The sequence below is a fragment of the Gobio gobio genome (assembly GCF_949357685.1).
Source record: "Gobio gobio genome assembly, chromosome: 2".
Lineage (NCBI taxonomy): Eukaryota > Metazoa > Chordata > Actinopteri > Cypriniformes > Gobionidae > Gobio > Gobio gobio.
Window position 1 is genome coordinate 5,268,200 of NC_137098.1, and position 25,744 is coordinate 5,293,943.

At 37.9% G+C, this 25,744-nt stretch overlaps 1 protein-coding gene across 1 annotated transcript in view; it reads left to right on the forward strand.

Moving 5' to 3' along the window:
* The window catches only part of znf609b (zinc finger protein 609b), a 100,012-nt gene that overhangs the window by 46,394 nt on the left and 27,874 nt on the right, over positions 1 to 25,744 (forward strand). The window contains exon 3 of the mRNA XM_079806665.1: positions 22,663 to 22,888. Within this exon, the coding sequence (XP_079662791.1) occupies positions 22,663 to 22,888 (226 nt within the window). The remainder of the gene's footprint in view (positions 1 to 22,662; positions 22,889 to 25,744) is intronic.

Here is a 25,744-nt window from a genome sequence, read left to right on the forward strand (position 1 = left end):
GACTGTGGCAAAGATTTTGAGAACGTTATAATTTTCACTTTAAATATTGGAAATGGTTTGTTTTTCATTTTTATTTCGATTATCATAAACATGTCATGTAATGTAATTCATATTTTTATTTCGGTTTGTCATAGTTGCCTCTGGGACAAGGGTAAAAACAATAAATCTATCTACTTTAGAAGATACACATCATATTATAATTATATAATTGCTGTATTTTTAAATCTTAGTTCAGTCACATCACAACTCATAACCTCATTAAATGATCCAAATAGCTTTTTTTTCTGAAAATCATAAATTCCCAGCACATCTCAATTTGGTTTTAGAGTTTTTTGGCTCATTTTAGAGACTATTTGGCTATTTTTTTTTTATAAAAAAAAAAAAAAAAAGTACACTTGAAACTAACATACAATGTTCTCATATCTTGAGGTACACAAACATTACAAAACAGTGGAAAAATTGGTGTGATGGAAATGACTGTGGCATAGATTTTGAAAACGTTCACTATAAATATTGCAAATGGTTTGTTTTTCATTTTTATTTCGGTTATCATAGCTTTAAACATGATGTAATTCATATTTTTATGACGGATTGTCATAGTTTCCTCTGGGACAAGGGTAAAAGCAATAAAAATCTATGTATAAAAGACATTTAAGACCTGATAACATGACCATTTTAACGTGACCTGCATAAAACAAACAAAAAACGGATCATAACAATGGACATTTGGGAAAATGTCTTATTAATAGACTTGTTTTTCTCCAGGATTGTGGGCCAAAGTTCTGGTTGAAGTTGCTGGATGTTTATTCTGGCGTCTGGCAGCGAGTCGTGTTGCGCTTTTTTGCATTTGTTGTGAAAAGGTGTATGACGAAGCAGAGGCTGTGCTTCTGAGCTGCTTATCTGGATTTCCTCTCAGCCCAGCCTTTTCCAGAGCGGGTGACCTTGACAAGAATGTGGATTATTATTGTAATAGATACTGTTGTTAGCGAATGACTAGTCACACCAGGAGGTGGTATTATGGAGGAGGGGAAAGAATTTGCTTTTCTACCCCCTCCTCCACTCGTGTTTTACTCTTTCTCACTCTCACTCTCTGATCTGCTACACGCTATTAGCGCTTAGCTTGACATCTGGATCTTTTTTTTTGGTCTTCCAGGCACTCTTTTTGCATTTAAGAAAAGAAAGCAAGATGTGGTTTGACAGAGCACTCAAAGCAATGTGAAATTAGCTGGATCTCCTGTGTCTCAAACAAACAAGCTGACTTTTTTTTCCCCCACAGAAAATGTTCTCACTAGTTGACAAGAAAGCTCCTCGTTCGAGTATGTGTAATGTCTGTTATTCTAGAACGGTACCGCATTATCAAACCGCTAGAATGAGCCGCAGCGCTTTCAGCAACTCTTATGTGTTAATGCATCTTTCATATGGTTCAGTTTATGAAGAAACGAGTCTAAATCAGGGTTCTAGCGGTCTATAAAAAAATACAAAATGTATTGTTTTAGGACTGTCAAAGTTAAAAATGTAAAACTGCCTTGGAACGATATGACCTAGTTATTCGCTTTGCCTATTCTATAGTATGTCGACACTTTAGTATTTTGCTTTCTCTGTCAAATGGGCAAACTAAATTATGAAGGGGACTTCATTCACTCAATAGCCTATGAAAGTGATACGAGATACACACGAACAAAATGCATCTATGACACATTTTACATTTACATTTTTTCCATTGACTGAACATTTTAACAGCAATTGTTACTTTTCACTAGGGATGCACGATATATCGGCCACCATATCAAATGTTTATTATTCAAAGACTTGGTTAAATAATATAGTCATATTTGCTGAATCTCAACTATATATTAGAAAGTATTATAGCATTGCCTCTTTATAACTAATAATTAGGGATGCACGATATATCAAATGTGTATCCATTGGCACAATGCACTTTACACTCTCAAGACCCATAAAAGCTTCTAAAGACGTCGTTACAAAGTCCATCTCACTACAGCGGCTCTACAATAACTTTATGAAACAACGAGAATAGTTTTTGTGTGCAAAAAAACCCTAAATAACGACTTGTATAGTGATGACGATTTCAAAAAACGGCCTCATGAAGCTTCGAAGCGTTATGAATCAGTGAGTCGAATCATGATTCGGATTGTGTGTCAAACCGCCTGAAATCACGTGACTTTGGTGATCCAAACCGCTGAATAGACTGATTCATAACGCATTAGGTCACCTGATGGGGTTTTGGTTTCCTTGCCACTGTTGCCTCGGCTTGGCTTGCTCAGTTGGGGACACAAAAAATGTTTAAACTAAACTTCGAAATAAATCTAATTAATAAACTAAATTATCCATATAAACTAAATTACTGATCTAATTATTGATCTAAAGCCCACACTGTCACTGTATGATAATTGAAATGAACTGATGACATCAGCTTTTTCTCCAGAATGGCTGTACAGCTGAATAAAATTATGCTACATTATTTTCCTGTTTAACACTGTGAAGCTGCTTTGAAACAATCTGCATTGTTAAAAGCGCAATATAAATAAAGTTGACTTGACTTGACTTTACGCGTAGCATGCAACCGCAGCAACTCTGCCGTCATTATGTTAAGCCCGCCCACCGACTCTATACACGATGTGATTGGCCTGACCAGAGTTTGGTTTTTCCAGCTCGCAGGTCTACCGAGAGTTGCTAGACTACACTCGCGGCAAATTAGATTTCCTGCCGCTAGGGTGCGCCTAGATTTCTAGGCTATCGGTTATCGGCTTTCAAATTTAAAGAATTATAGGTATCAGCCAAAATTTTCATTTCGGCGGAAACTGACACTGTAAAGGTAAAAGTGCAAAATTGCACGAAATGTAACATCATTGCTAGAATAAAATGTACGCATCTTAAGCCAGGTGCACACTGTGCGATTTTGGCCACGATTTGGCCGTCAGAGACAAATTCTGCAAATCCTAAAAGATTTTTCTAATCCTAGGCTAAAATCTGAAGTCTTTGGTCGTTAGTTTGACAGCCGATTAATGACCGTTGCGGACAAATTTGACCTCAGACGAAATTCTGGCAGTGTCAGAAGATTTGGCACACAGTCCTAAAGTGTGACTTCTACAACCGTCAAATTATCTTCGTTTTTCAAGACAAACCATGACCAAAATGAGCGCTAGAGATTTATTTGTATCCACCATTTCAAGTTTGTACGGTCTGACAAGCAACAATCATAAAGGACTATTATAAATCGCTTTAAATGGATACAAGAGTAGTCAAAAATGTATGTTAAACTCACAGCACATGCAGTGATGGTTTATGGAAATAAATCATAGCCGTGTGATAAGTGCACTAAGCTGTATCGCAAATCTGTTTTCTGTTCGATTGACAAGATGATTTGCCAGAGCAATGGTGCAAAACGCAACATTAGTGATCTTTTAGGTTCATTACGAAATTTTGGTGAGACAGATTAGTCTGTGTAATTAATGGGAAACTGATTCATCATTGTAATTAAAACAGAAATAGACATTTAATATAGACTGCAATAAAGCAGGATCATTTCTCATCTGTATGAGAGTCCTTAAATTTGTGCTTTAAGTCTTTGACGCAGACGGTGTTTTGTCTTTGGTTTGCATAGTTTACATACAAAAGTGAAACCTTTACTAGTCGATTCATGAAGAAATGTATGCAGGTTTGGAACAACTTGAGGGTGAGGAAATGATGAACTACATTAAATGAGTATGTTTGTGTTTGTGCAGTCATTCTGAACCAGTAATCACTTTTTTGACACTTCTGAAATTCAAAAATGTTAATTTGTTTTATAAAATTATGACTCTATAATGTAATTATTTGTCCCATTTTTATATAAATATATTTTTTAAATGTCATAAACCTTTATATGACAGGATTATTTATTATGTATGATTAATATAGCCTACACTCTAAAAAATGCTGGGTTAAAAACAACCCAAGTTGGGTTGAAAATGGACAAACCCAGCGATTGGGTTGTTTTAACCCAGCAGCCGTTTTAAGCAAACATTTAACCCCACCGCTGGGTTAAAACAACCCAATTGCTGGGTTTGTCCATTTTCAACCCAACTTGCGTTGTTTTTAACCCAGCATTTTTTAGAGTGTAGCTAAATGATAAATTAATAATAACATGAATTAGTCTATAATCTATTAATTAACCTGTCTAATGTCTAAAAAATACAACAGTTCTGTCTGGCAAGCTCTGATAATGTATGGACTATTATATGAATATATTATCCATTAAAAAACATTAGGCCGATCCCTTTAGAAGCACGGATGTGTCCGCTTGCTTCTTTAAGTCAGACAGTCTGAGCAAATTAAATGCTTCTCTATACATTTACATTTACGCATTTGGCAGACACTTTTATCCAAAGCGACTTACATTACATTCAAAGTACACATTTGACATTTTGTCAGTTCTTGCTTTCCCTGGGAATCGAACCCATGACCTTGGCGTTGCTAGTGCCACGCCTTACTCTTTGAGCTACAGGAAAGCATATAAGTGTGCAGTTGGCCTGAGGTTCATCATGAGTTACTGGACAGACCCATTGATACCTTTTTTCTATTCTGCCCTATATCTGGAGATCCTCTTGGGTTCAAACGCTGCACGCGAGCTCGACATGTTTTTTAAAAAACAGCGCAAGTTTACAGCGCATATTCCCGAGACTCCGTCGCTATTGCAACGAAGTCGCTAAATGAGCGTCTGTACTACTAATTGTGAAATTGATTTCTTTATATTTGCTATTACTATTCTCCACACTGCAAAATCCTTATGTGTTTATTGAACTATGTGTGGATCTATGTAAAACACGGGACAAATCACGTCCCGTATCAAAGCAATCACTAGCCTGACGTCGTCATACTCATTTCTAGTCAGAATTTGAGTCTGATCTGCTCCATTGGGCTGTGATTATGGGGCGTGTTTCAACCCATCCAGGAAAGACCTCAATTGGATAGACCTACAACCAATCAGAGCAACGGAGCGACGCATAACGTTAGTTGTCAAATGTCAACAGAACTCAACTGCACTCTGTTGCCATGTCTGCGGGTTGAAGCGACCCAATTATGTGATATACAGACCCAGGAATGCGATTTTTAGCTGCCAGCCCTGCCAAAATAACACATATTTTACCCCCCAAATGCCTTTTTTTCCCGGAGAACCCCCAATGGAAAGCTATTGGGCTCGTTTTTGGCTAGTTTTGAGGAACGTTAGCAATTGGGCGGGTTTTGTTGTAAAAACTTGGCAACCCTGTCTGTCCGCACGCTGGAATAAGTAACGTTAGAAGAAGAAGATGAGTGTAAACGATCGTTGCCGGTGTTGTAAAAAAAGAATGTAAGGATACACAGAGTACTTACCAACACCATCATCATTTCTGAGAGAAATAGTGAAGGTGAATGCATATACAAACAAGTTTTCCGTTTAGGATTAGAACAAATTCAAGCGCTCTTTGGTGACGTGAATGATTACGTTACTGTTGATCATCTGTCCATCATCGTCTAAAGCCCGCCCTGATGATTTCATTGGTCCGAACAGTTTCTGTTCGGGCATAATTACTCCTCTACGGATCAAGTCCAGACCGAACTGCCCGAGTAAAAATGTTGTGGGCGGGGCTAAGTTCGGCTGGCATCCAGGCTAAGCAATCACGTCATTGTGCTTGTAAATACGGGACGGGCAACCCTAGTGAATGCCCTTTGAGTCGTTCCCAAAAAATCTGTAATGTTTTATCTCGCTTTTACTATAAACAGAAGCATTACGAATGAAGTTAAAATTCCGACGGTGGCTTTTTACACATCAGTGCAGAATCGCTTCTGTGAATCCTTTCTTCTCGCAGCCTCAGTAAATGCTCTCAGGCGTCCATTTTCTCCGGCAGCAGCTTTGAGGAATGCAGGTCGCCACTCTCGCTCCGCTCAGGGGCCTTCCCTCTTCCCCTCCAGCCTCCCACAGGCCCGTAAACAATACTGGGCATGAGCCCAAGCCCAACCAGCTGTGTGGAGGAGGCCAAACGAGGCAGGCTGGGGGATGGGCAGACACAACCGGGCCATGTTGAGAGAATGGCGCTCAAAACACCTGCTGTGCAGAAGCCAGTCCACTAACCAACCACATTCTCAAAGCAGAAGCTGAAGCTCACTGGGGCTGTTTGTGGTAGTGGTTTTATTTTATTTTGTCATTTTTATCCATCAGACAAATGACTTTGGCTTTTGCGTCACATGCTGCAGAATTAGCATTGAATTTTGACGGCTTAAAAACCATGTCGTTCAATTCCTTTGTGTTGTTTTTTTCCCTTTGGGAAGACCTCCCACCTCTTTAAGATTCTTGCAGGGAAGTTTGATCTTTTAATGATCTGTTAACATGAGAATCTTTGTTTAAGGATTTCCCGTGCAGTTTGGTCATGGGGTGGGCAATAGGGCTGCACGATAAATCGCAATTTACATGTAATCGCGGCTATGAAATCTAGGGCTGCAACTAACGATTATTTTGATAATCGATTAGTTGGTCAATTATGTTTCGATTAATCAAAAAAAAAAAGTCCCCAATTACTGACAAAACACACTATTCTACGTCATGTCCAATGCTGTCCTTCAAACAAATGTGTCAGCTGAGTGCTATGAAAACTAGTCATGCACCGAAATGAAAATTTGAAACTGAAGCCGAAACGGGTTTCTTTTAAAAACGTATACTTATATATATATATTAGGGATGCAACAATACAGTTAGTCCACGGTTCAATACATACCTCGGTTTTTAACCACGGTTTTCGGTTCGGTTTTTTGTTATTCTATTCTTAGGCGACAGGAACAGCAAAGGTTAAGGAGAAAAAAGACAATTTTTATTGCAATACTCTTTCTTTATTTTACTTAAAATAATTGAAAACCCTTACTTAAACTTTAAACTTTACTTAAAAAAAAACAACCTTGTACACATTCCTGGTGTATTGTATAATATAAAATAAATGTATATAAAGATTTACACTGGCAGTATTTAAGTATGAAATTGAATGAATAAATGTAAAAATAAAACCCTACATAGACTTCACTATAAAATATACACTGATTCTTATTAAAGCTACTGCATTAGTTCTTCAGTCAAGAGCAGCGAGTGATTTTATCTTTGTATTTTGTTGTTGTATTAACATTAAAGGGATAGTTCGCTCAAAAATGAAAATTCTGTCATCGAGAAATGAATACAGGTTTGGAACAACATTAGAGTGAGTAAATAATGACATAATTTTAGAGGTGAACTGTCCCTTTAAGGACAGCGTGTTCAGTGTAGGCTGCGCTGCTGTCAATGTAAGACCTGCACGCATCTAATATACACACACACACGATTTTACTTTCACTTTAGACATAACCAACTGTGTTTATGTTAACCTTGTGTGTATTTGACAGTATTAGCGCAGTTAGACGACTACTTAGTTCAGTAATCACATGTTTGACAGGCGTTTAGTGCACACGCTCGGAAAAGCGCATGTTAAAACCGCGCACGAACCGGCAAGGCTTTAAAACGCATGCAAATAATGAACGTTCGTGATTGTGAATAACTATAGTGTTCCGTGAGTATAACTCTACCACTAACGTGTGATGTGAATGTATGTCGCGTTGTTCAATATTGGGATGGAGGAAAATGATAAAATATATTATTCTAAATAAAAAATGTAAAAATTGAATAAATGGTAAATTAACATTTTCCCTTGTGAAACGGCTTGAACACTCGTCATTCTGCGTTGACTTTTATATGTGCAGCGGAACGGGATTGCGGCTTTGAAATCGAGTCCATTTGGGCTTATTCTTCCAAACTGTCAGTAGTTGTCAGGAAAACACTATAACGCCTCAAATGGAGCCTTTTTTCCCCTGTCGATAAACCGCTCTGTGTATGAAGGAACTGCCCAAGAACCACTTTCACCTCCATCACGGAAAACATACAAGATAACAGCACAATCGAGTAAAATGTTGGTGACATTCATTATCATGTAAACATAATGGGCGATATATTGCATCACAAAAATTATTGAGGTCATGTACATATATTGTGCGATTATATCGATATATTGATTATTGCAACAGGCCTATGTCAAAATGCCGGTCTTGTCAAGTATCATCGTAAACACAGTCGGTTATGTCTTAAGTGAATGTAAACATGGCCCACAGAATATCTTGTATGAATATTTGAACATGCAAAAACAGAGCCTCTGTTTTATTCTAAAGTCATGTGTTCTTCTTTTATCAACACTTGAATGTGGGTAAGTTTCGTGAAAAAAGCTACGTTTTGAGAAAAAAGCTGAAAAAATCGCGACTTACTTGCATACAGATGGGATTCAGAGTGATGATCAAAACACAGATGGAGTCCATCAACACCTCAAAGCTTGAGTCCTGGAGCTCGTCCTGGGTCGACATCTCATTCAATAACTTTAGACACTTTTGATTTATGTGCTGTTTAATTTTGATGATCACGTTATTTTACATATGAATCTGCTCTTTCTTCTTCGCCTGTGTTTTGATCAGGAGATTCTGTACTCGTTCAGGAGATGTGTAATAGCGCCTCCTACTGTACAACAGTGAAAACACAGAAAAATCTTGTCAATGGCGGGGAAGCGTTTTCTCATAAAAGACGAGATGACAAAAGACAACAAAAAAAAAACACTTACGGCTCGAATAACTTTAATAAGGGTTCATCTATATTTATACAGTGAATTTTATGAAGTGATATTTGACATTTGATTACTATTTCTGTACCTGAAAATCTAGTTTAGACCTACATGAAAAAGCTGAAAAGAACTGTTTCATTTATATGTTTGTTCTGTTGTATTATTGTTGTATTACTGTTTATTACTGTTGTTTATATTTATATATACAGTACCAGTCATTAGTTTGGACAGTGGAAAGTGGAATATCACGATTTTCACGATCCATGATCTTACCACAATTCTTTTTTTGTGTTTGTTTTTAAGGCTATTTTGCAAGTCAATGAGCAGTACAGCCAAACTTATTTTGTATGTTTTTAAATTGAGAATCACAATTTTTTTTTTAATTCAAATCCAGATCATGATTGTCCCATGATTATGAATAGACCTCTAAAGAAAATAACATGTAATTTACTAGATGTTCTGACAAAATGCTAATTTATGCACTCTTTGTAAAATGTTTAATTAATCTCAATTAATTATTTAAAGAACATCTCTTGAGACTTCACTTGTTTCATTACTGGATGAATCAGTGTTTTTGAACAAATCTCTTGAGTGAATGATTCAATGACTCACTCATAAAGACTTCACTTGTTTCATTACTGAATGAATCAGTGTTTTTTAATGAATCGTTTGAGTGAATGATTAAGTGACTCACTCATAAAGACTTCACTTGTTTCATTACTGGATGAATCAGTGTTTTTGAACAAATCTCTTGAATGAATGATTCAATGACTCACTCATTAAGACTTCACTTGTTTCATTACTGAATGAATCAGTGTTTTTTAATGAATCGTTTGAGTGAATGATTAAGTGACTCACTCATAAAGATTTCACTTGTTTCATTACTGGATGAATCAGTGTTTTTGAACAAATCTCTTGAATGAATGATTCAATGACAAACACATAACAGTCACGTGTCTCCACCTACTGTCGTAACAATGTAATTGATACAATCTTTATTTGAAGCGTCAAGTTACTTTCAAAGGGTGGTTTGCTCTGTTTTGATAACTACCATGGACTGTAGTTTAAATCCACAATAAACTTGTATCCCATTACTCCTGTGATAATATGAATTATTATTGTAACAATGTAATAATGATACTATACTTGGCCATTCCCCTCACTTCCTTTGAACCGTCCAACCGTGTCTGTTTTTAAACCAGCCTTCAAGTTTAAAAGCTTTTATCTTGGCATCAAATTCAGAGAACTAAAAGGACATATGTAGGCATACTGATGGACAACATAATGTTTTCAGTGCTTGAAATAAGCCTAAGCTCAGTTGATCAGCGTAGGTCATCAGTTATCTTGGAAAGTGCAGAAGCAGTTAAGTAAAGCTGACAGATTACTGCCTCAGTGCAGCTGCTGTCAGAGTTGGATTCAGCCGTGGTTTGCTTTAACTGTCCTTGCTTCATGTGTTTGTGCGGGGCAGTTTAACGTTAGAGTCTGATTGGTATCAGACTTGGGTTTTTGTTATGTGCGAAAACTGTTTAGCGTTAAGATGGTCTCCTTTGGTACTCACCCAATAGGCCAGGGTAATGCTAGGGGTGTAGCAAAAATAATGGTTCGGTACGTACCTCGCTCACAAATTGGTGCATTTTCAGTACAGCTGTAGTAAATTAAACCGTTTTTTGGTTTACTGAACCGTCTGTCTTTAAATAAAACAGTGTCAATATTGTTGCAACACACTGCAGTTTATGGTGCTGTTGTAAATGAGGGAAGAGATTAGAAGCGCTTACACTTTTGGATGCAAAATAGCGAAATATTTTAGAATAAGGTTAGAATTATTGCACTCATATTTGATGCATATGCACACGCTGGCACTCATTCGTTGAAGTCTGTGAAGTTAAAAAAAGACTCACTTGCTGTCAGGATAATCCGTCATGTGAAATGGAAATACGTGTGTGCATTTGTAACATTTAGAGGCAAGTATACAACCATGAATTGTAGGCTAAGTTGAGTAAAACGTGTCTCAAACGTATTCAACAACACGCATCTGACTAGCAGGGCTAGCCATGTAGGTTTATGATTTAGTTTGAAGCGCTTGATATAAAGCATGTCTCATGTTTAGGACAACTTGCACTTATCTGGCAGCAGCTCACTCTGCTCACCATTTTTCAGATGTGTTCTCAACGTCCAAGTATATTGATATAAATGTAGTGTCCCATCCTAGGGGGAAAACTCAGAGTTGGAAAATACGTTCCGCACATGCAGTGGTTAAAGCAACACTATTCGTTTCTTACACATATATGCGTATTTTTGCTGCAAATACGTGTACCATTACCCTCCTAGCTAGCGGCATCTCTGGGCTAAAATCGACACCTTTCTCTATCTCCTCTAGCGACGGCCCTGATTACGTCTAACCTGACTTCGGTCTATTCTGGAAATCATTGGTCTTCATGTAGTGGAAACTCAGTTGAGAGCACATGTACTGCTACCAAGGGGTACCAGATTCAGCTAAAAATTGTAATCTCCAAACTAGGTGACGCAAAACATTTGAAAAAAATGTTTTTAATGAAATGTTAGCATGTGTGAACTTAATATGTGTTGTATGCAATTGTGTCGATAGAGGGAAACAAGACACATTTCTAGTTTCAATATTATTTGATCTTCAGAAATTCCTCTTTAAATCTAAGTATCAGCTGTTTTGACCATTTGAAAATGGGTCAAATTCAACAATTTGAACATGGAGTCGCATTGGGATCCCCATATCTATGGGATTGAACTATATAGTACCTTAAAAATGAAGATTATACAAGAAAAGTTTATTAAGAATGAGAATCTAGAAGGATATTAAGATATCTTTAATCATTTTTGGAATTACAGGCATGCAAACTTGGGAAAAAGAATATTTATGGCACTCAGACAAATATATACTATGCAATTTTGTTGATAGAAAAAATTGAGATACATTTCTAGTTTCAACATTATTTGTTGTTCAGATATTCCTCTTTAAAGGAAAAAAAGCATCAGCTGCATGTGTTTTCGTCCACTGAAAACTCGCTGATTCATAACGCTTCGAAGCTTCATGATGCCGTGTTTTGAAATCGGTCATCACTATATAAGTCGTTATTTAGGATTTTTTTGCATCACTCCATAAAGTTATTGTAGAACCGCTGTAGTGAGATGGACTTTGTAACGACGTCTTTAGTACCTTTTAAGGGTCTTGAGAGTGTAAAGTGCATTGAGCCAATGGAGGCCTTTCAGAGCCATCAGATTTACACTAAAATATCTTCATTTGTGTTCCGAATATGAACGGAGGTCTTACGGGTGTCGAACAACATGAGGGTGAGTAATTAATGACAGAATTTTCATTTTTGGGTGAACTAACCCTTTAAGATGAACTTTCATTCTTTGCATGGATGTTTTTGGGGGGGGTTTCTACGTTATCAAGCAAACCGCTTGAGATCTGTCCTTTTCCAGTTGAGATTGATGGGTCAAAGACGTCACAGAGCCCATCATGCACATGTGCCGTTTGCCTGTTTATTAGCCTCCATCGATTCCATCTCAACATTTCACCCTCGGGCGCTGCTATCATTCTCACATTGATTCTTGCTGTTTTTGTGTTTGGAGTTGTAAAAGGCAATTGTTTTATTCCTCCTCTCTATTAGTTTTTCTATGGATGTCTTCTGGGGAAAGCAGAGGTCCTCTTTCCAACAGCCAGGCTTTCTGTAGCAGATTTTCCTCTGCCTGCGGAAAATGTCTTTATCGTTTATAAAAATCACTTCCTTCTATGCGGCTCTAGCGGAAGGCTAAGCATCAGTGAAGTGGATGCTGGGGAGTCAGGATAATTGTTTTTTAATTAGCCGAGAATAAATCTCTGCTGTTGTGGTTTTGATGTATGTCGGCTCCCCAGTGAAAGCCAAAAACAGGAATGCAGAAACACTGTTTTCTCTCGCTTGGAAAGGGTGACGGTCCAATCTCTTCTCATTGTTTGTAAAGATGTCGGCGAGAGACCCTGTTTGTTTGGTGCATCTCCACAGACGGCTGCAGATTAAGCTGTTTCATCTGGCAAATGCTGTGAAGATTCGTCTCATCTCCTGTGGCCGCTTCGCCTTTTCCTGGCTTAGTGAAGTTATTGGTTTCTCTGCGAGTGAAATGGAGTTGAGCTTTGAACTCTTAAGTATGCATGGCTTCTGCTTGCTTCTGCATTCTTCAGGACTGAGTTGTACTTCCACTCTTGTGGAACGGCCTCGGCGTCCGTCCTCTATGGGGTTTTTTACACTCTGATAACCTCCTGAAAAAGCTAGTTTGTAAGTTAAATTACATTTAGAGTTAGTGATAGACGGCCAGATTGAGCCAATACACTTTTTTTTCCCCTTGTGACATTACAATAATACTGTATTTCTCCTACTAAAAAACACAAGAATCTAATTGGATATTTCATCATGCATTGTCATTTCTGTATGTTTTTAGATTTAGATGACCATTTCTGTCGGGCCTGGTCGATTAACAATATCATATCGATACAATTTATGTCGATAAGGATGATATTTTCTCTCGAACTGAATTACTCCAGCAGTTTATCACAGCAGAAATAAACTCGGTCAGTGTGCAGGGAGCCGGCGAGGGAAACCAAAACCAACTTGCATTACCCTCCAATGCTAGGGACATGGAAGTGGAAGTGGTTTGTGTTTCCTAAAAGTTCACACAAACGCGAGATGAAGGTCATGTTTTAACTTGAGGTCTGTTTTCTTAGACCGGCGTATCATGCATGAGACGCTACAAAAGATGCGAGCACATCTGTCAAACACATCTGTCTAGCGTGGGTTTACATAGAAAACCGCAGATGGGAACCGGCACAGGCGATCTGCAAAATATGTGGTTGGTCGGTTCCAACCAAGACGAGAAACGCAAAAAACCTTTTCCATCACCATCCCAACGAGAACACCGGAGTATGAGAATACGGTCCCATGTTAATCTGTGTAGCATAATGACTAGTTACACCGGTCCATAGTTTATTTGATCTAACAGTAATCAATATTTCGTATGGGTTGGACCTCTTCAAATCTTTGAGATGTTTGCTGCCACTGTTTTAATATGTTGCAAGGCAACCTAACTAGAGATACACCAATTGCAATTTTAATGGCCGATACCATAATTGACGGCATGTACAAACAAAAATCTACTTTTCTTCAATGCAAAATTTTATTTATATAAAAAATAACAAGTAAACAGTCGGTAATAAAATAAGAACAAATAGACAAATTGCAAACAACAGCACGAATAATGCAATATAATAAAGAGAGATATGAAATAAACATGGCTTTAAGCTTTGCAGGAGGGTCTAACAGTACTGAGTTAAGAAATACTACAGAAATTAAAGTAATCAAATGTAAAATAACACTGGATAGTCTTCATTGTAAAAATATGATTTAATTGAAGATTAATGCTTTCAATTAAAGTCGCAAAAGTGATTCAGTCAAGAGCCGAGTGATTTTCTCTTTGTTTTGTGTTCTTTGATGAAGATGAGCAGCAGGTTTATTAGGCTACTGACACTTTAAGAGTTATGCACGGATCCAATATACTGATACACAAAATACGTTATCTTTCTTAACTATATTTACGTTCCAACATGTAATCATTTTGACATAATTTTGTGTATGTATTTTACCGCAGTAAGCCACTCATTTAGGTTCTTGCGATTCTCAAGTTGTTTGAGAAGTGGCTTTATGTGCGTCACTTACATAGATCAGAGGTGTGCGCACATTTGGTCTGAGCACGAAACCTGCGGAAATGACTAAACGGATGCGCAATACAAGCACTCTTTAACAGGAGCGAATGAGACTAGTGAGTGAGAGGAGGGGGGTGTGTGTCACGAGTGAAAATTGTCTGGAAAAGAGCTGGAAATATGGAAAATCAGCTGATGGTCCCTGGTTGATCGGTGCATCTCTAAACCTCTTCTATTGTTTTAAGGCAGAAAAAGCTTGTTTGCACAGTTAAAAGTGTGTTGTGTTGTTCTATTTTTGTTTATAAACCATATTCTAAAATGTAATTAATGAACCCTTTTTAATAATGAGCATTATCAATAGTGGTGGGATGTTATCGGCGTTAACGTGAGACTCTTATCGCGCGATGAAAAAATATTGCAGTTAATCTATTCTCAAAGTTGGGTTGGGAGCTGGGTCTATACTACGCAAGCTATGATGACCTTCACCTTGATATTTTTGCGCGGATGTATACCTAGCCGAATTGCACTGTAGGGGCGAGAGAACGAGTCTTCGAACCCGTGTGTATTCCTACTAGTGTTGTCAAAAATATCCATATTTCGTATGTATCGATACTGAAATATCTGAAACGATACGATACTCATTTTCTACAGTATCGATATCAGCAACGCTCTCCTCTCCGACCAACAGTGAGTTGACACACACCCGTCTCCTCTCATTCAGTCCAGTTAATCCTCTGAAAATATTTTCCTCATGACAGTGTGTTAGAATTGGTGTGACCGGTCTGAATTTCGCTCGGGGTTGCACGTAACATTAATTCTACTAATTCCCGCAGATTTCGCGCTCGCATCTGAAGCGCACACACACATACCGTAATAAAGCCGCCTCTGACATACAAGTGCAAAAATGAGCTCCTTTTTCCAGTTTATTAATGGTCAAATACACTCAAAAATGTCTCAATGCCCATCTTGGTGAGTTTTAACGTAAACACAGTCGTAATCAGCTCACAGGAACAGTGTTTGGAATCCATGCGTGCGTCAGGTCTTAAAGGGACAGAAGTTATTTATTATTCAAACTACTAAAAGACAAGAGATCACTTACGAGCACACATATTCTGAATGCCTTCGGCAGAATTCAAATGAGCCATTTTAATCTAGATAAATTTCAAGATTAAAGTGAGATTAATCTAGATTAAAAAAATGTATCTATGCCCACCACTAATTATCAAATTATATATCGATCAATATGGAAAAAATATTGTGATTAGTGTTGTCAAAAGTACAGACCGTGTATATTTACAACGTGTTTGTGAAGTGCTGATCGTTGTAGCCAATCACAGACATATCCGATGAGCGTGTGAGCACAGTGGCCAATCAGAGCTGTTTACGATTCCAGCTCAACAGCGCTCAAAGCGTCACATTTTAAAAATTTCCGTTTCGATTTGGTATCGCGCTCAGTACTTTTGACAATACTAATTGTGATCATATTGTTTGCCATATCGCCAAGTCATTTAACGCTCAATTAAAGTCTGCTTTAAAAACGCTAATAATTTAATAACATTGAATAGATTTTTAAACATTTGCATTTCATGATTTCAAACATAATGTTGTACTGCCTAAGTTTTGTTTTTACACAAAATAGTATAGCATTATAATATCAGCCATTTATGCTTCATTATGACCTAATAAATCATAACACATGTATATTATCGTCGTTCAGGAGTCAGCATCCAAATTTATAGGCTCATTAATCAGCCATTTTATGAAGATTTTGATAAATACCTCTGCCTGTTTGATACAATAAACATGATCTAAATCCATACTATGTAGTGAAGTTCAAGTCGGTATTGTATAATCTGGATTATTATTTAATGTCCATCTTAACTGCTGTCATTATATATAGCCTATATTTATATGTAAAACCCAGTCAGCCACAGATCACAGTTCAGGTAATATATGCAGAGAATAAGTTCTGATCTGTAGTCAAACATCGCTAGATATTTAACCCAACCGCATAACGTCTTCCTCACACTGCAGTTTATTTTAGTCAGCAACCACACACTTACACACTAAAGCACTTGTACTTGTCAAAAGTGCCTCCTAATGAAACTCTTTCAGGGACTATCCTACGAAGATCATGCCTGCCTACTTGGTATTAACTTGGTGAATTTGGTAAATCCAGTGATCATTTCCAAGTGGACTGATAAAGCTAGCAGTCAGATTAAATTGGGAGAGGTTTCTGCGCATAAATGCATTAGTCGATCCGCAAATGGCCTGAGCGTGGGTGTGCCGTCTGAGGCTGCCGGAGAATAGGCTCTTTATCATCATGTCTTTCATTTCTTCTATCTTGTTTTAGGCTATGCCGGTGTTTTGCAAGAGTATTAAAAGCATCTGTGCTTAACCAAAGATGATTGACGTTTGGGCAAGATTTAGAAATCACATTGAATTCTCGTCTCAGGAAAAGATTAGGTTGAAGAACTGGAATTTTGTTATTGGATTTTTGAAGGCCTTCACTTTTTTCCTCCCCGTCTTGACGGTTGTTTTCTGCCAAGGCAATTCGGCTCGATTGTGGCACTTGGCATCACTTTTCGTTTTTTTTTCTTCTTTCGTTTGCATTCTGAAGGCTCGTGTGTCAGAATCGGCAGATGCACTCTCGTTATCCGTCACTATTAAAAGTCCTGAATGCACTCATTGATGTACAGCAGAGAACATCCAGATCCTGTGAGGTAATTGCTTGATGAATGTGGTACGGAGGATATTAGGGCTGTAAGTATATTTGAACGGCCTGTAGTGTGTTTGAGCATGCCTGTGTGTTTTCTGGGAGAGCTGACAGCTGGATGTTTGCTCGTCTGTTGTGTCAGCGCACCAGCTTCCACTCTGGCGAGTCACGCACCATCATAAATCAGCAGGCGGTTGAGATGACAGGAGCTTCTCTCGCTGGTGTGATGTTTCATGCAGGAGGTTAAAACAGTCATGGAGCTCCTGAACCTGTTATTATCTCAATCACTAGTGATAACAGGCCATTAGGCACAATTCAGACGTTTTTCCACAGGACCTTCCTCCTCGTCATGAGGTTTCGGCATTTAGATCACAAGTTGGGAACCTTTTTAACACATACTCTAGTCTGTATCATACATAAGGCCTTATTAATACGCCATCATTCAAAAGTTTGAAGTCGGTAAGACTTTTATTGTTTTTTGAGAGTCTCATGCTCACCAAAGGCTGCATTTTTTTAAATCAAAAATACTGTAAAAACATATGTGAAACGATATTTTAAAACGTCATTTATTCCAAACTGATTTTTCAGCATCCTTACCAGTCTTAAAGTTTTATCCCTTAAAGCAGCACTAGGTGGGTTTTGCTCTCGGGTCCCCCTACAGTTGGGAAACAGTATTGTCCTCTACTACTGTCGTAAACTCTGTCATTCTACATCAGCGGATGCATCGCACGTGCATTTATTGACATGACACTATGATAGCCCTGAACACAGCAGGAGTTCACATGCGTGTTCTGCTTGCGTCGCGTGTGAAATGTCTTCATCACAGGTACAGTGGCATATGTTTCAGCATGTCATATGAATATCATTTCATGGGTTTTATTTTTTTTCAAACGCCAAATGATCGCGATGCTCACGTTTACAAGCCAGCGTCATTATAGTAGCCTAGTCTATTGGTTCCTGTTTTACAGAATCTATATGATACTTCAACTCAATGTTTGAGTGGTAGATAATAACCATACATCGTCAATATTATAAAATCAAGCTACCATAGATGAATATGCAAATTTGAAAAATCGATTTGCATTATAGCTTGAGGCAAGACAAATAAACAAATATCACAGACATGTTAGGTATCCTAAAATATGATTTTGTACGTCTTATGTATTTACTTGCAAGAATGTAGCCCCTCCTCCAACGAGCAAACGCTTGCCAATGTTGATCCTCGTCCTGCCTTTAATCCCATCACTTTCTCGTTTCCTCTTTTTGCTTTCCTCCGACAAAACCTTTGCTTTCTTATTTTTCTGTGCTGCTTCGGCCATGACTATAACATCAAACAAATGATAGTTGGGCTCGCACGTCCGAATTTAAGGAAGTGGGGGTGGTGGTGGAAGTGAAACAAGTTTATCAATGGGTTGTTCTGTTTGGCCGGTGACCGCGCACACACACACACACACACACACACACACACACACACACACACACACACACACACACACACACACACACACACACACACACACACACACACACACACACACACACACAGTGGTAAAGTGGCCGTTTGAATTGAACACAGAATTGATTCTGAATCGTTGGATAACGAATCGCGATGCATCGACCTTTTCTCCCACCCCTAGTGTTTGTATTAGTCTTCACACGTTTGCTTGGGGCGATACTTCCGCCTACGTCTAGCGTGACCTTTCCGTCGTGATTACGCAATCTCTGACGTGTAGCAGAGCAGCGCAAGATGAGCAATTTAGGGTAAAAAGTAGGGCTGTCAAAAGATTAATCGCGATTAATCGCATCCAAAATAAAAGTTTGTGTTTACATAATGTATGTGTGTGTACTCTGTTAATTATTATTTATATATAAATACACACACAAGCATGTATATATTTAAGAAAAAAATATTATTTTTATATATAAAACATTTATATTTATATATATTATAGATTATATAAATGTATATACAGTATATACATGCAAATATTTCTTAAATATATACATGAATGTGTGTGTATTTATATATAAATAATAATTAACAGAGTACACACACATATATTATGTAAACACAAACTTTTATTTTGGATGCGATTAATCTTTTGACAGCCCTAGTAAAAAGTATATAAATGTTTCTTTTTTCTTGAAAATGGCCGATGGTTTGTCTAGATAAGACCCTATTCCTCGTCTGGGCTCTGAAGCCCTTGCTTTGAAACTGCATTGATTTGACCCTTCAACCGTTGGTTGCCATGATGAATTTGCACATGGTTTGTCTGAAAGCTTCTTAAAAACACCACATGGACATATAAACAACATTTAAAAGCTTGATTTTCACCACAGGGGGTCTTAAAGTGTCACATGATCCTTCAGAAATTATTCTAATATGCTGATGTTCTGCTCAAGAAACTTTCCAAAAACGGCAACAACAACAATTTTGAAAGCGACTGTGTTCCCCAAACGAACATTGACACTCGTGACCCACTGCAGCGCTGTTTTTGGTTTACACTATGAAATCATATCTCTCTCATATTTCTCTTTGGTGACATCATGTGAGGGACAGTCCACATGGAGTCCTGGAGGGAAACATGTGACCGCAGATATTTTCTCTGTGGGCACTGGGCTGTGTGTGTGTGTGTGTGTGTGTGTGTGTGTGTGTGTGTGTGTGTGTGTGTGTGTGTGTGTGTGTGTGTGTGTGTGTGTGTGTGTGTGTGTGTGTGTGTGTGTGTGTGTGTGTGTGTGTGTGTGTGTGTGTGTGTGTGTGTGTGTGTGTACTGTGCTAGATGAACTGGCACTTGAATATTGTTGCGCTATTGTTGGCTTTATTGCTCTCAGTTAATTTAGATAAAAGCGTCTGCTAAATGATAAAAATCATACGTTTTATTCACAATTTATAATTTTAGATTTGCTCATGATAGCCTCTCATTTGCTGCTTAGTGAGTGTTAATTTTGGATCTTGACTTCAGTGTTTCTAAAGTAAACAACTAAATATAATCACAATCATATAATATTCCCCTCTCTCTGTTTCGTGCCAGTGTTTACTCGTCTGCGTGCCAGCGGTGAGACACATGCTAAAGATATTTAGTCATCTTTTCTTTCTTTTTTTTATTACACCAAAGTGCAATTTTTGGAGGAAATAGGGGAGAGCGGGGCACAACCTAACGCTTTTTGACTTTCTCAGTTTGTGTAAATACACTTGGGGTTCAGAGTATTTATTTTTTCCCACATTAATTGCACACATATCTAGTACAATTATGTGGGTTGTTTCATTAATACAGTGTATATGTTGTTCTTGCTTTACCCCGAAATAATGGAAGGGAAATGTGACAACATGCCCCATAGGTGGGGCACAATGAGCAAATAACAGCTTAAAATGTTATCTGATATAATCAAAAAAATATACAAGATAAACTACAATATTTTGTCAACAAAATACAATTATTAACTTTTTTTTAATAAGATAATGGCATTTTTTAATCATTAAAAATAAGCATTTTTGAGTTTGACTTCAAACACATTGCTAAATACAGCTTTACAGCATAGTTCAAAACATAATAATAATTAATCATTTCTGAACATTAACTCTGTCATTATTCACCCTTTTCTCATGGTTTCTCAAAAGGATTCATAAAAGTATAGAATATAATGGCATATTTCTAATAGTAAACGCAGTGTCACAACACACCCCCATCTGCACAACTGGGATTTAACCCGCGGCTCGTGTCTTTTGCTGTTAGACCAGCATTAAAGAACCATCTCAACTGTTAAATAACAGATATAAGATTACAATAATATCGGATTTGTCTTATTTTAAATAAACACAAAAACAGAGGTGAAAACTAAACTTAAGTCAGAAATGTACTTTTGCTATGGTTAAATACATGTTCAGTGATATCTTCCAGAGACCTTTTTTAATTTTGGCGCAATTTTTTTCTCTCTAAATAATGTTGATATGGCAACTAGTGAGTACACTAAGTTTCGTCATTCTGGCATGTGTGGAAAGGGTTAAAACATGCGTGTTACAGCTAACCCCGCGCTCCCCTATATGTAACGAAAGTCAGTGTTTACAGTTGCCGGTGTCTTGGATAATATCAAAGTTTGGACTAGTGTTAGACCGATATATCGGGCAGATATTTGCGATTTTTACGTGTATCGCATCGGCCGATACAAGGCTGCTGCGTTCGCCGATATTTTTTTCCCTGCATTATTTACAGACAGGCGTCCACAGGGCAGCTCTCACCGTCTTCAAACTCTCTTGCTCTCCCTCGCGCATATTAATCAAAATCAATTGAGAATTAACACGATGGTAAAAGGTGGAAAGACTGAAGTTTCACGTGGAGCATTGGGAGATTTTTTCCTGAATTGCCGCTGGTGTTGCTCTACAAGAGATTAAGTGAAGTGCACCTACACTCTAAAAAATGCTGGGTTAAAAATAACCCAAGCTGAGTTGAAAATTGGCTAACCCAGTGATTGGGTTGTTTTAACCCAGTGATTGGGTTGTTTTAAGCAAACATTTAACCCAACCGCTGGGTCAAAACAACCCAATTGCTGGGTTTGTCCATATTCAACTCAACTTGGGTTATTTTTAACCCAGCATTTTTTAGAGTGGAACCATTAAATGACTAGGTTGTACACAGTTTTAAAATGAAGTATAGTACAGTCAGTGTGCACTTTATTATGCTGCTTGCTTGTTGATACTGCGTGCAAATAGTGTAATTATTTTATTTATGCTTAAATATTTATTTTAAGAATTTAGTTTCACCACTGAACTCTTTTTTTCTTGTTCTACCTCACCTGTTTTTACTATTTGTTAAATATAGTTTTTTTTTAGTTCAATAAATGTTCCTTTTTTAAATTGTAAATTTTAAAATGTTATCATCATGATCATTGTGTCATTTTTATGTTGTAAATTGAGGGAGCAAAAGCAGTATCGGCTCCAAATATCGGCTCAAGAAAATCGGCAGCCCGACCATCAGTAAGACTGATGAAAAAAAATCGGCATCGGCACAAAAAAATCCATATCGGTCGATCCCTAGTTTGGATATTATTGGCGACACCAAAAATATGATTGCAAACATAATGATTGTTCCAAAATGTATCAGTGTAGTAATAATAATAATGCATGAACTCCCGAGACTGTAGATGTAGGAGATGGATCTCTCACAGAAAAGGACCATGCTGTGCCCTGTGAAGCAGAAGTCGTAGTCATGCCGGTCTATTTCTGTCCGTTTACCTGGCTGGTGTCCATCACGGCCCCTGAATGCAGGTTGGGTCAATTAGAGCGCTTGAACACACAGCCACTGTACCTTAATTGAACAAACGAGTGAGATGATGTGGTGTCAGTGAGCCTGCTGTGCGGGCCCTGTTCCCCTGGAGTGAGGCTTAAGAAACTCAAAGCATCTCTGGCTCTTAATGAGGTCCAGCATGGTGCAGGTCAGGTCCTCTCTAACAGCCTCCATAAAATAGTCTACCTGGCTGAAGGGCATGTGCAAATGTACTCCATGTGTCATTTATTTCCTGCCTGAGATCCACCAGCGCTGATCTTGCTTGTTTTGTCTCTCTCTTGCTGTTTTTCCCTTCAGATGGAGTCTCCGGTCTCCACGCCGGCCCCTCCGCCGCTTCACCTCCTGGGCTCTTTGGGAAACAGTGATATCGCCTCACCTTGCGAGCAGCTTATGGTGCGCACACGCTCAGTGGCTGTTAACACGTCTGACGTGGCCCTGTCCACAGAGCCGGAGTGCCTGGGACCCTGTGAGCCGGGAACCAGCGTCAACCTGGAGGGCATTGTTTGGCAAGAAACGGAGGACGGTAAGAAGATGTTCTGTACTAGCAAAGCCATGCCAGTTTTGACAAGCCAGACTTTTTGTGATTGAACTTGTGTCAGTCCAGAGGTGGACAGTAACGAAGTACATTTACTTGAGTACTGTACTTAAAGGGTTAGTTCACCCAAAAATGAAAATTCTGTCATTAATTACTCACCCTCATGTCGTTCGACACCCGTAAGACCTCCGTTCATCTTCGGAACACAAATGATGATATTTTAGTGTAAATCTGATGGCTCTGAAAGGCCTCCATTGGCACAATGGCACTTTACACTCTCAAGACCCTTAAAAGCTACTAAAGACGTCGTTACAAAGTCCATCTCACTACAGTGGTTCTACAATAACTTTATGAATCGGCGATAATAGTTTTAGTGCACAAAAAAACCCTAAATAACGACTTACATAGTCATTCAAAACAAGGCATCATGAAGCTTCGAAGCGTTATGAATCAGCGAGTCGAATCATGATTCGGATCGCGTGTCAAACTGCCAAACCGCTGAATCGACTCACTGATTCATAACGCTTCGAAGCTTCATGATGCCGTGTTTTGAAATCGTCATCACTATCACTATATAAGGAGGCCTTTCAGAGCCATCAGATTTCCAATAAAATATCTTAATTTCTGTTCTGAAGATGAACGGAGGTCTGACGGGTGTCGAACGACATGAGGGTCAGTAATTAATGACAGAATTTTCATTTTTGGGTGAACTAACCCTTTAAGTACACTTTTTGAGTATCTGTACTTTACTGAAGTATTATTTTTTAGGGAAACTTTTACTTTAACTTCACTACATTTGAAAGACAAATATCGTACTTTTAACTCCACTACATTTCTATCAAGTTCCTCGAAGTCAAAAGTCGTTTCTGTAGCAGCTTTGAAAGTCGGTGGATGATTTTTTCTTCTTCTTTAAAAGTGTTTTTTTTTGTGCAAAATGTAAATGTCTGGGAGAAAGAGAAGCATAGACATATGGATGAATCTGAGAAAGCATGATGAAAGAACTCAGTTCAGTCTGTTTTTTTGTGCCTCTGAGATGCCAGAGCACGAGAACTGAATAGAGCTTTCTTTTGGGGGGGGGGGGGGGGGTTTGCACTTAAACAGACCAATACACACAAAATGTCAATTTTCATTTTGGAAAGTATTCACGTAAACAAAGTTGATTATGTCTTAAGTGAACGTAAACAGTTGGGGGAATATCGGATGTGTATCAGTGTGTAGGATTTGTTCATTCTGCCTTAAAGGGACAGCAGCTTTGTAAAAAGCTTTGTAACTTTTAAGTATTTAAATGAGTTCAAGGTGGTCGGATGGAGCATCACAGACTGGCTTAAACCACCATGGCATAGCGTGCATTTATACAACAATGCAACAATAATAAAATAATGCATTGACATAAAAAAGGACATTTACTTTTGATACTTAAGTACTTTTAAAAGCAAGTACTTCTGTACTTTTACTTAAGTAAAAATAGTTTTTAACAACTTTCACTTGTAACAGATTAATATTTGACCAGTAGTACTTTTACTTTCACTCGAGTAATGAAGTTGTGTACTTTGTCCACCTCTGTGTCAGTCTGATGTGAAGCGGCTAACCGGGTTCGTGTTGTTTTTGTGTAGTGTTTAAAGGCAATATTATCTGAAATTATAATCTGAGATTATCTGAAAAACTGAAAATTGTCCCTTAATTTACTCACCCTCAAGCCGTCATATGTGTATATGACTTCTATATTAAAGGAACACGCCACTATTTTTGAAAATAGGCTCATTGTCCGTCTCCCCTAGAGTTAAACAGTTGAGTTTGACCGTTTTCGAATCCATTCAGCCGATCTCCGGGTCACTTTTAGCATAGCTTAGCATAGATCATTGAATCTGATTAGACCGTTAGAATCTCGCTCAAAAATGACCAAAGACTTTCGATATTTTCCCTATTTAGAACTTACATCGTGTACTAAGAGCGACGGAAAATGAAAAGTTGCGATTTTCTAGGCCGATATGGCTAGGAACTATACTCTCATTCCGAGTTTTAAATTGGAAAAATATTGAAACTCTTTAGTCGTTTTTTTGAGCGAGATGCTAACGGTCTAATCAGATTCAATTATCTATGCTAAGCTTAGGGCTGGGCAATATGGCCAAAAAAAATCCCCGATTTTTTTCACAAAAATACGATTTACGATTTAAATCATTTTTTTTTTCCTCCTCCAACTTAAAAAATCTCCAGATAACAAAGAAATTGAAACAAGTTTTAACTTTATATTGTTTATGTAAAATATTTGCGGCTTGGTAGCACATACCTGGGGACCAAAACTTTCAGCATGTGAATAAACCCCGGCTATTACACAGTATAGATAAACACCATATGTTTTGCAATATACAATATACATATCAAAGGTTTATAAATTGATATGCAGATAAAACATTTTTTTATTAACAACAGTAGCTAATGTTCAAAAAAGTATAGGGAAAATGTAAATATTCTGCTCTTATTGGTTAACATTGTTCTTTTATAGTCTCACACTGACACTGAACTGACCAACAGCTTCAGTGATTATTAAAGGAATTATAAAAAAAAAGGACTATTTCTTCCACAATACAATACCCCTTTAAACTTTTAGTTTTACAAATCAAAACATTAAAATTAAAATTGGATAATATTTAGAGCTTTGAAGTGCTGGAAAAAGTGTGAAGCACTTGGAAACCCTTGAAAAGTGCTTGAATTTCAATCTCAAAAGTTTGTACGAAGCGTGAGATGAATAATGACAACATTAGATCCATGTGGTGTTACTGCAGTAAATCATGGTGAATGTTGGTGATTTGTGACTGAAACCCCTGATCTTCGCTCATGTTGTCT